Here is an 11,523-nt window from a genome sequence, read left to right on the forward strand (position 1 = left end):
CCTCAGGGCACTACACACACAGCTTTGGGGCCCTGCACTGCAGGGACAGGGGTCTGAGCTCCCGTGTCCCATGTCCCATGTAGTGGTTAATGTCATTTTAGGTTTCCTGAGGGTTGTCCCATCTCTCCCCATCTTCTGATCTATATCTCTTGCTGGCCTGGTCCCTCATGCACCCCAAAGCTGTGCAGCGCCTGCAATGGTCAGGATGGAGCCCTGGTGACCACGTGAACAAGACTGCAGGAGCCCAGGGTGGGATATGGCCGAGCACATGGAGGTGGCCTGTCAGGGCAGCCTCAATCACCTTCCAGACTCTTGACTGGATACAGAGCAGGATTCAGACACCAAAAGATAGCTACCTGTGCGAGCTGAGATGCCCCAGGGTGCCCAGGACATCTGTGCAAGTCTAGGAGATGGGATGGCCTCCAGACCCTGGGGCAGAGGCCAGGCAGGACATGCGAGGATACCTCAAGCAGCAGAAGGAGCTTAGGTGTAAGTGCTGTCATCCCTCCCCTGCTTCCACAGCCTGCAAAGGAGCCCAGGCACCACCTCGGATGGACACCAGCGTCAGAGCTGAATCCCACCCCACTGACCAAGCTGCACAGGCAGGGTCCCGGTTATTGTTGCCTCCTGAGCACAGCATTGTGGCCATCACAGTCTCCATGGTCCAGTTGGCATCACTCAGACAGCTTCAATCCTCACATGGTAAAATCCATGATTTTAAAACATTTTTCAATATTTGGTACTAAAAGCCCCATCTCTTGGAGTCCTGTGACTCCAGCAGAATCTTGGTACGAGAGGAGCATGAAATCCTTCCTGGAGGTGCGTCTCCATTTCCATCCTCCTCCAGAGCAGAGTCGCATCCCTTCAGGCGTCCCACCACCCGCCACCAGCCTCAACAGCTGACATGGAGCCCAGCTACACCTCCACCTCCATCACTGCATCCTCTCACTCAGGGAATGAGGTCTGAGGTCTTTGCACCAGAAAGCTGCTCTGACTAGGGCAAAATATGCAAAATGGGTAGGAAATCATCAATTTTGGCATAAGGGACCTCCATTATCAGCACAAGATGAGTAAACACCAGGCGTGGTGAAGCAGAGGTGGCTGGTCCTCACTCAGGGGCTTGTGGGCACGTCGCAGTGGCCCTCAACTGTGCCTGCCCCACAGGAGCCCTCTCCCTTCTCACCCTTCTCCAAGACCAGGAGCCCTGCCCTTGGGGTTGTCTGCAGGAGATCTTTGCCACCCTAAGATCTGTGTGTCCCCATTGCCCCGTCACTGCCGTAACACTCCCCAGCACCATCAACAGGCAGGAGACACGGGGGTCCCCACCTTGTTGCGCCCCCAGACTCTCCCATCCCGTGCGGCTCCCATCCAGCCCCCAGCAGCTGCCCACGCTGCCTGCAGAAACCAGGAGCTCCATCCCGATGGAGGAGCCCAAGGGTCCCAGGCAGGGAAGAAACCTGGAACAGAGGTGAAAGACAACTCATCTCCCTGTGCGGTGGCCAGGGGGCTTTTGTCCTTCTTCCGCCGTGCCGAGGGGCCGGAGCCTGGCGTTTCCCAGCCCGTGGCAGACGCAGCCCCCGGGCAGCCCGGCGGGGATGGAGAGCCCTTCCCTCCGCCTGGCCAGGATGGAGAGGGACCACGGGGCTTTCTCTTTAATGCAATGCTATGAATACTCGGGGTCTTTCTGCTCGCTGTTTAATGGATTTGAATGTGAAAAGGTGGTGGAATTGGGAAGAGGGGAAGAGAGGGGGGAGGCCAGGCCTCTTTGTTCGGGGATGCTGCTCCAGCCTTGGATTTATTTAGCATTTGGAGGGCTCTGGGGTCTTTCTCTCCTCCCCAGCCACTGCAAAGGCTCGCTCCCTTTTCTGCCTCATGCTTATTAGCATAGCAGCTGCTCCGGGAGAGGGGCTAGGCAAGAGAAAAGGGTAGAGGCGTCCGGGAAATGAATAGGAGGGGAAAAAAAATAGCTTAAAAGGACACAGGCTTTGAATAAGGGGGAGTCGTGAGTGGAAAAGGGGACGGGGGCGGCTCGGAGTTGTCACCGTGGCTGTGAATGTGAGCAGGGTGAAATGCGAGGACCTGCTGGGGACGGTTGCCCCGGCCGGGCGCTCTGCCGGGGGATGAAGGCCTGATCCTGGCCCTGCTCACGGGGACACGCGGGGCGGTGGGTGCTGAGCTGGCACCCTCCTGCACCCACAGCCCTGCTGCCTCGGGCCACGCTGCACCCCTCTTCCTGCAGGGATTCGGGGCACCCCAGCCTCCTGTGGCTGGGGCCGGGGGTCTCCCAGCTGTGACCTCCGAACTGAAGCAACCGGGGAGAGATCCCAGTAAGTGTCACAGCAACTGGCGGTTCCCAACGGTGTTGGGCTGCTGCAGGATCCAACTCTGCTCCATGGGGCAGGTTGGGCAAGGGATGGGGCAGCAGGGGAAGCTGCCATTGCAAGCATGCCACCAGTGCCTCCCATTCCTCCACCGCTCCCTGGCAGAGCCCTCCAGCCACTGGGTGATTGAGTGGGAAATATAATAATTAAAGGAAATCAGGTGTCCAGGGAGCTGCAACACTGCTCCTGCCCCTGCTCGCAGAGGGACGACCATGCTGAGCATCCCAGTGAGAGCTCCCCAAGCAAGCAGGGGTGCGCGGGCAAAGGTCTAGCGCTGGGCAGAAAACCTGGGAGAGGTCTGGGTACATTCAGAGTCCACCTGCGCAATTGCATCGTGTGTAATAACATTGCTGTTGACTGGGCAGAGGTGAAAAGTGTTTTTTCAGCTGGAGAAAACAAGAAATGAGGTTGCAATGCACTCCCAGGGGTGAGAGGAGGCTGCAGAGATGCCGGTTCCAGGCAGAGGCTCTCCTGCGCTGCAGGGGCAGGAGCAGTGTTGCAGCTCCCTGGACGCCTGATTTCCTTTAATTATTATATTTCCCACTCAATCACCCAGTGGCTGGAGGGCTCTGCCAGGGAGCGGGTGGAGGAATGGGAGGCACTGGTGGCATGCTTGCAATGGCAGCTTCCCCTGCTGCCCCATCCCTTGCCCAGCCTGCCCCATGGAGCAGAGTTGGATCCTTCCAATTCATTTGGAGACAGAAATCTGCCTGTTGTGCCCTTGTGTTTCAGGGCACAAACCACCAGTCCCAGGGTGCTGCTCAGGCCCCATGCGAAGGCTCAGCCTTGCATGGTCCCACCAACGCATGGCAGAGCCAGCAGCCGTTGCCCGGCCGATGTCCTCTCCAGCCATGTCCCCTCCGGCCAGGGGTGAGCGTGGCCGCGCTCGCTGGGTCAGCCCTGCCTCTGCTCTGTGCTGCGCGGGAGCACCTGGCTGCACCCCCCTGCACGCCCCCGGCAGGGCTGGCACCACGGTGGGGTCAGCAGAGCCAGCCACGCTGCTGGCACGGCCATCCTGCCCGGGATGAATATGAAGCTGGTTGGTGCTGGGCTGGATCAGAGACGAGGAGGATGGGTTTGCCAGTGAGGAAGCGCTGGCTGTGGCCGAGGACAGCTCGCCGTGCACTGCCCGCTGGAGGAGCGGAAGCCAACAGCCGATGCCCACGGCTGGGTTCCTGTGCCCCTCCACACTCCCCCGGGCTGCCAGGGCTGCTGCCCAGATCGCGAGGGGAGAAGAGAGGCGCCTGGGGGACCCTCGTCCTGAAAAGCAGCAGGAGGACGTCGCCAGCTCAGCCGGGCCCAGGTCCGCCACCCCGCGAGGGTGCTGCCGGAGGTGCTGCTTTCCTTGGCCTGCCCTCAGGGACCGCTCCCAGCCACAGGGCGGTCTTGGATTCAGGCTGGACGAGGAGTTTCCATTAAAACAGTTCTCCCAGCCACCCCCCAGCCTGTCACTCGTCCAGCTTTGCCTCTGTCCATTCTTTTACCCGTCCCTCTGTCCATCCCCAGCCATGCCTCTATCCCCCATCCCTCCCCAGCCACCCCCATCCCTCCATTCCAAGCAGTCCTCCACCCCTCCAGACCGAAGCCCCATCCCCTGTCCTCCTCCAAACAAGCCAAACCAGGGGATTGCCCTGCTTGGCCATTTCTTTAGGGTCAGGAAAAGAAACCTGCTAACATGAAGAAGCCAAAACCTGCATTGCACTCGCGGGTCTGCGTCCCAGCCTGCGGAGACCCAGAGGTCACCGCTCCCTGAGCACCCCCGGCTGGGCCCCAAGAGATGGGTGCCTGTGGTGGCACTGGGACACAGCAGCTGAAGAGTTTCTGGGAAGAGAAGATGTTTCTCCTGCCCACATGATGGAGCAGTTCATTCCCTGGGACGCTCGCTTCCACCAAGGAGAAGTGGGAGGCACCTGCGGTCCCTGTGCAGGCCTGGGAGCACCCCCGGGGCGACACAGCCCCCCAGGCGTGGAGGTCTGCAGGGTGGCAGCCATTTTAGGGCACGGGGGCTTGGCACTGAAAACCCCACACCCACCTTGCAGCAGGGCATGAGGGCCGTGCACGCTGCGGGAAGACCCCAAAATGGCTCCATGCCGCAGGAATGGGATGGCCAGCTCCAGCGCCAGCATGGGAAGGATCTTGGGGACCGGGATCTTTGCACTGAGTCCCAGCACCAAACACTGCAGCAGCTTTGGGTCAGCAGCAAAATGGGTTGAAACCATCAGCTGTCCCGTCCCGCATGACCTGCTGTGGACTTCTGGTGCCGCCAACTGCAGCCTGCCTGGCCACCCCCTGCAACCCACCCGCCCACCCACACCGCGGGGCTCACCCTGACGGCGGGATGGAGCCCAGAAAGCATCAAAAAGGGGCAAAATATGAAGGCTGGAAAACAGGCCAGCCTGGCTGGCCAGACCGAGCCGCCGGCTCCTCCCCGGCACCGCACAGTAGTCGATTGTCATTTTTTTTTAGAAAAAAGGTAACTCCTATTCGGATCTGCAGGCTGCGGCATTATCATAGTCATACAAATGCCCAACAAAGCGTCTATTTAAAATGTACTGAATTTTGATTACAGCCCGTCTCCTCTCACTTGCCCGCTCGCCGTCTTTCTTTCTCATTCATTACTTACTGTGTTAAGCTCCCTGAAATTCAAATAAAATCCCACCTCCTCCCCCCCATCCATATGCGTTGGTCGATTCAGCTCCGATGGCTGGGCTTGACGGATGAAGGGCAATAGAAGAGAAGACAAAGCTGTCAAACCTCGCTGGGCTGTGTTGACTTCCCATCGCCCCCGCGGCCGGAGGGGAGCCCGATCCATCTGGTTTGGAGTCAGTAGCGCAAACAAAAGCAAAAGACAATGGCAGGAAGCACTTGAAAGTTCAAATTTTTGCTTTGGTTTCTCTTGGAACAACAGCACCTACGTAATGTGGCTGGCGGATAATAATGTGCGGCCAGGGACACGCAAAAATGCCAGAAGAATGTGCTTACGCCACCAAACGATCCAATATTTTTGTTTTATTGGAACAAAAATAGAAAAGGGGGAAAAAAAAAAAAAAAAGAAAAAAAAGCAAGTCTTTGGAGTTCCTAGATTTCTTGGACAGGGTTGCTGTAGAGAGGAGAGCTCCAAAGCGGCGTGGCCACGGGCCGTGCAGGGAGCCTGGCACCAGGGCGGCTGCTCTGCGATGGGCTCAGCCCCGGGGGGTCGGGGTTCAGCTGCACCCTTGGCACGTCCCTGCTGCTGAGGCCATCGCGGGGGGGGGCCCGGGGACGCAGGGCAGCTTCGCGGGCGCTGGGCTCGGCGCCAGGGGGGTGCGATTTGTATTCACCGCCCAGCCCAAATCCCCTGCAAAGGGGCTGCTGGAGGTCCCTGCCCGCTCCATCCGTCGTGGGGAGAGAGGAGCTTTGTGCAGAAATGCTGCGTTTCCGCAGAAAAACCTGTCCTTGAGGTCGTGGCTGGCCCGGCCCAGGTGGCTGAAGCCCTGGGACAAGGTGAACGGAGAGAAGCCGCAGGGCTGAGCCCAGCTGGGCTGAGCCCAGCCCTGTGGCAACCCAAAGCAGGCACCTGGATGAGTTTTTTTGCAGCATCCCAAGCCCAGGAGAGAGGCAGGGGTGAGCTGCACCCGCAGGTGTGACCCCGCAGCGCCCCGGCCCTGGGGAGCACCGTGGTGTGGGAGTTTGGTGGCACTCGCCAGTGGGTCGGTGTCACGCAGTGCCCAACTAGGACAAAATTGTGCCGTGGCAGGAAAGGGGAGCGATGCCCTCCCCCCCCACACCTCCCACAGACTTGGCCACAGCCAGCGGCTGCTGCGAGACCCCAGGTGATAAACCCGCAGGACCACCAACTGTTGCGACTGATGGTTTTGGCATCGTCTTTTTTTTCCTGCTAAAAGCCCGCCAGGTCACTCAGTGCCCGTCTTTTCCCCGCTGGGCTGCAGCCTTGGCGGGCTGCGTGTCCCCAGGGCACCCCGGGGCAGCCGGCTGTGTCCGTCCCGGGCACCATCCCATGCTGGCGCTGGATGGCACGGGGCTTGGCACATCGGAGCGGAGGTTGGCCGCCGTGGAAAGGTCACACCGAGCCTTTTCTCCAGGTTTCCTCCCCACTGCCATTTGCAGGGCACCCCCCCGGGCATCCCTGGGAACCCACACCCTGGAGCCAGACTGGGCGTGGCACAAATCGCCCGGGGATTTGGGCATTTCCAGAGCTGGCAAAATTATTGTTCTAGAAAAAGCCTCATCCAAAAACCCACCCTGCTGCCAGCGAGGGAGGCTTGCCTGCAGGCATGGGGCTGCCCCTGCTCTGCCCACTTCCCCAGGTGGCCGGATCCTGCCTGGAAAGCCTCCAAAGGCGCAGGGCTCAGCCTGCTTTTGGGCACCGGCCTGCTCTGAGCCATGTGAGGAGATGGAGATGCCTTTGGGGATGGAGACCCCATGCCGACCCTCACCCCGTGCCCCTTCCAGGGGGTGGCTGAAGCCACCACCACCCTGACAGCAGCTTCGAGGTAGAGGTGATCCCAACCTCACAGCCCAAGGGCTTGGCGAGGACCAAACCACCTCAAACCCTTGCTGGGGCCCAGGTTGGAATAAAAAAGCCCGGGAGGGTTTGCAGGGAGCCAGCGAGGCGGGGGCTGCAGGCCCCAGCCACGCACCCCGCTGCCACGGCCCATGGGAGCGGTCCCAGGACCGGCTGCAGAGCTCCCACCTCGCTTCCTGCTGCTCCGGGAAGGCCTCGGACCCCACGTGCCCCGACCAGCACCAGGGTTTGGTCTGAGCCATCACCCCTCCACCAGCCTCCGAATGCTGGGAGGGGGCAAACCAGGACACCCCCAGCCCCGACCCTGCAAGCTGCCTGCAGCAAAAGGAAGGGGCTCCAGCAGCCCCCCCAGATCCACCCCAACCATCACCCGCTGGGAATGCGTTTAACCCCAGAAAAGCTGCGGATTCAGACACCGAAACAGGGGCCCGGCCAGCCACCCCCCACTGCAGCTTTGCCCATAACCACGTGGGAAAGAACAAACGAAAAAGCCTTTTTTTTTTTTTTTATAAAAAGATCAATGAAAAATTTATTTATAAATTTCGCACTCTGGGGCTACACGTCTATATCATACACTCAGGAATATGCTGTACTGTACAGACTTTATCCAGTTAGAAATGATCATATAGTGACCCACATACAGCTTCAATATAAGCCTAAAAATTCTTAACATTAATTAACATAATTAAAAAAGGTATTCGCATCTAAAGAAAAATCTACAGAAAAACTCCTTTCTGGAGCAATCTGTGCATCAGCTTCAATGTCTGCTTATTTCACTGACATTATCAATATATTCTTCTTACAAAAATAATAATAATAATTAAAAAGATGACTGCCAGAAGGCGACCAGTCATGCACGAAAGAGCCTCCCCCACCTGCCTCTTTTATTTTTCCTTGTACTCCCCGTTTTGGCGTGAAGGGTCAGCAGCACGATGAGCCAACAAGGGGGGTGGGGGGACCCTCATTTCAATTTGAATCAATCTGCATCCCTTTTACTTCTCAGGATCAAGAGAGACGGGGGGTGTGGGGGTTGCATAGAAAATTGAAACTCTAGGGACTAGGAAGGGCAGCAGCTTTTCAGTAAAATACAAAGGGATGTAAAAATACATCAACTCACAATTTCAGAGCAAACCCCCTTCCCCGACGTACAGTTTCCCAAAATCTCAGCGTGTCTAAAGCTCCAGGAGGCTGGAAAGGAACAATACTTTTCTTAAACAACTCACCCAGCAATTCACACAGGAGATTCACAGTCTTAATAGGTATTTTATAAAAATATAAATATGGGTTACATCATGTTGTCTTTACAACACTGGACAGAGCTCCCTTTAGACTGGGTTTATAACCAAGATTTCTTTTTAAAAATCCATCTAGAACTTGGCTTTACAATACACTTTTTAATACCATGTCATAAATGTTATGACATTTCATTGTGGCAAATCCATTTAGTCAAAAAAAAAAAATGTGCAACCATCTGGTAATGACGATAAAACCTCGCTAGAAAAGATCTTGTTCCCACCCCCTAACTATCGCACAGAAGCACCAGTGGAAGTGCTGGACACCCCCTTCCATGCTCACAGAAAGACTTCGGCCAAGCAGTTCCTTGCAAATTACAGCATTAACAGTAGATGCTTTCGACAGGGCTTTCTTTCTTTTTCTTCTTCAAATCTGGAGCTTTTTAAAATCATCTCAGATTGTTGAAGTGGAGAAAATCAAAAACAAACTGCAGGTGAAACCATCAGAGACAAAGCAGAATACTCAGTGCAATGGGAAATAATCATGGCAGACTCAAGTTTTTTTAGTTTTAAGACTAGGAAAACAACAAAAAAAAGCATATTTCCCAAACCATATTTTTGAAACATTCACCACCAGCTTCAAACAAAACCAGGCTCACAATCTTCACCCACAAATATATACATACATGATAAATAGTTAAGACACAACCCAAATAAACCAGCAGGTAACTATTTTCTTTTTTTTTTAATCATAATGGTTTGATGCAGGGAGCAAGAGAAGAAAGAGCGGGGAGACGGCAGTGATACGGATGGTTTTAGTGCAGACGAAGAGAAGAGGGCTGAAAGACCAGCGGGAGAAAGGAGACTTCTGAAATTTTCCACATTTTCCAAATGGATATTCTTGTGCCATAGCAATAAAAAGCAGCATTTGCGATTATACGTGCAGTCACTTCAAAATGCGACTTCGGGTGGCTTTCTCTTCTTCCTCCCTTTCTTTTATAAATATATATATTTAGGCATATATATATAATATAAAAGGCAGGTGAATCTACATACGTCAAATGAATCGTTCTGCATTGAGAAGTGTTATCCAAGTTTCACCAAAAGAAAAAAAGTTCCCAAACTATTTTCAGTAGTTTTCCGGCATCTCTCTAGGCAGCAGAGAGCGCTCGCGCCCCTTTTCTGTGCAAAAGCAAATCCTCTGCCTCTAGAGTTTATTTCACTTTTTTTTTTTAAAAGAAAAAAAAAGTCCAGGATTTGCTAATCCCCCTTTACACACAAAACCAGAAGGATTCAATGTCTTTTCCTGGGATCTCACGCGTGCTAAACGGATTCAAGGAGCGGGTGAGGACGCAGACTTTCTTCGGACACCCAAAAAAGAAAACCAAAGCAGAATAAAACCAACACAAAATAAAACAAAAAAGGAGCAATTGGGGTGAGAAAACCGTGTCTGTCATATTCCAATGGAGTCGCCTTGGGAAAAAAAAGAAAATCAGCGGTGGGAAAACACTGGCAGAAGCTTGCAAGAGGAGGAAGGCTTTCCCGCTCTTCCTCGCCGGGGAAGGGCCGCGGGCGGCCGGGAGCCCCCAGCCCGTCCCGGGACATCGCTCCGGGCCCAGGGCTCACGCGGGGGGACACCAGCACCGCTGGGTCACAGCGGGGGGAGGCGGGTGGGTTTTGGGGAGCGTTGAAATGAATTCGTTTCTGAGCCAGAATACTTTAGGTCGGAGGGACGGGAGCAAGGGGAACGGGGAGGGAGGATTAAATATTAGCGGGGAGGGGGCGGGGGAGCCTTTAAAGCATCTGACCAGATGTCAAACTGAAACCGTGAATACTGTGAGTGCAGCCGAGGTAGATGGAGGAAAAAAAAACCAAAACAAAAAAAACACATTACAGTAGGAAAACAACCCTTGGAAGGAAAAAAAAAAAAAAATTTAGAAGCAGGCGAACGGTGGCGTGTTTTGCGTGGGGCCCCAATCCTCGCCAAATAAACCCCACGCGCGGGTGGGAGCAGCTTTGGCGGCCGGGGGAGCGGGGGGCGGCGGCCCCGGCATCACCGGGCGCCGGCGGAGTATTTGGCCTTGGTGATCAGGTAGAGGACGATGTCCTGGTGGCCCCCGAAGGCGGCGATGTGCAGGGCGCTCCAGCCGTCCCGGTTGGCCAGGCGGATGTCGGCGCCGAACTTGACCAGGAGCTTGACCAGCTCCAGGTTGCCGTCGATGACGGACTGGTGCAGCGCCGTCTGCCCCTCGGGCCCGAAGGAGTTGACGTTGAACTCGCAGTTCGTCATGTTCTGCAGCAGGGACTGCAGCTCCTTGGTGTTGCCGCGCCGCACCGCCTCCTGGAAGACGCGCTGGCTGGGCGGCGGCGCCGCGCACGGCGACACCTCGCTCTGGCTCATGCCGCCGCCTCACGCCCCGCCGCCCCGCATGGACGGCGACGCCTCCGCCCGCCCGGGCATGCGGTGGCGGGCGGCTGCTGCCGGTGCGGCTGGTGGTGCCGGTGCTGCCGCCGCCGCCGACCGCCCCGCAGCGGCCCCGGGCCCCCGCCGCCTCCGCGCTGCCGCCGCTCCGCCGCTCCGCCGCCGCGCCCGGGCCTCTCTGGAGCGGAGCCGGCCCCGCGCCGCGCCTTTTACCCACCCTTTTATTTGCATAACAATGGCACGGCCGTGACGCGGCGCCGAGGGGCGGGGCGCCGCCACCGCGCGCCCATTGGAACGACCGGGCGGGGAGGGGGCGGGGACGCAGCGGGAAGCCACGCCCCCTGCGGAGCCGCGCCGGGGCGCCCCTCCCCCACCCCATGAGCTGCGCGGGGCGGGGGCCGAGGGGGGGCGGTGGGGGGCGCTCCCGGCTCGGCTCGGTATAGCCCGGCACGGCCCGCTTCGGCTCGGCCCGCCTCGGTCTATCCCGCCTCGGTCTATCCCGGCTCGGCGCGGTGGCCGCAGGCAGGGGGCACCACCGTCCAGGAGTGCGGGGCCGTGCCGAGCCGTGCCGGGCCGAGCCGTGCCGAGCCGTGCCGAGCCGTGCCGTGCGGGGCCGGGCCGGGCCGTGCTGTGCCAGGCGGCTGCAGCCGGCCCCGCTGCCCGCCTGGCCCCGCAGCGCTGTGCTGGAACCGGGCTGTGCCCGGCCCCAGCCACCCCCCGCGCCTCTGGGACCCCGCCTCACCCCCCCCTCACCCCGCAGGCCCCAAACCCTGCGGGATGGGGGTCACCAAGGTGCTGCGGGGGGTTTATTGCAAGCACCCTCAAATTTTGGGGTGACACCATTTCGCTGCGGGTTTATCCCCCCATGAGTAAACTGGGACAGGTCACAGGCAGGGATGGGGGTATCCAGCCCTTCAGGATCTGGCCCCTCTGGAGCCACGCAGCGGGGGTTGCACGGGGTTT

At 57.6% G+C, this 11,523-nt stretch overlaps 1 protein-coding gene across 1 annotated transcript; it reads right to left on the minus strand.

Moving 5' to 3' along the window:
• Positions 1-7,291: 7,291 nt before the first annotated feature.
• NRARP (NOTCH regulated ankyrin repeat protein) lies at positions 7,292-10,627 on the minus strand. The gene has a single exon (XM_075170190.1). The coding sequence runs from the start codon at positions 10,537-10,539 to the stop codon at positions 10,192-10,194; it is 348 nt and encodes a 115-aa protein (XP_075026291.1). The 5' UTR covers positions 10,540-10,627; the 3' UTR covers positions 7,292-10,191.
• Positions 10,628-11,523: the final 896 nt, after the last annotated feature.

This window comes from Calonectris borealis, chromosome 21 (assembly GCF_964195595.1).
Source record: "Calonectris borealis chromosome 21, bCalBor7.hap1.2, whole genome shotgun sequence".
NCBI classification, from domain to species: domain Eukaryota; kingdom Metazoa; phylum Chordata; class Aves; order Procellariiformes; family Procellariidae; genus Calonectris; species Calonectris borealis.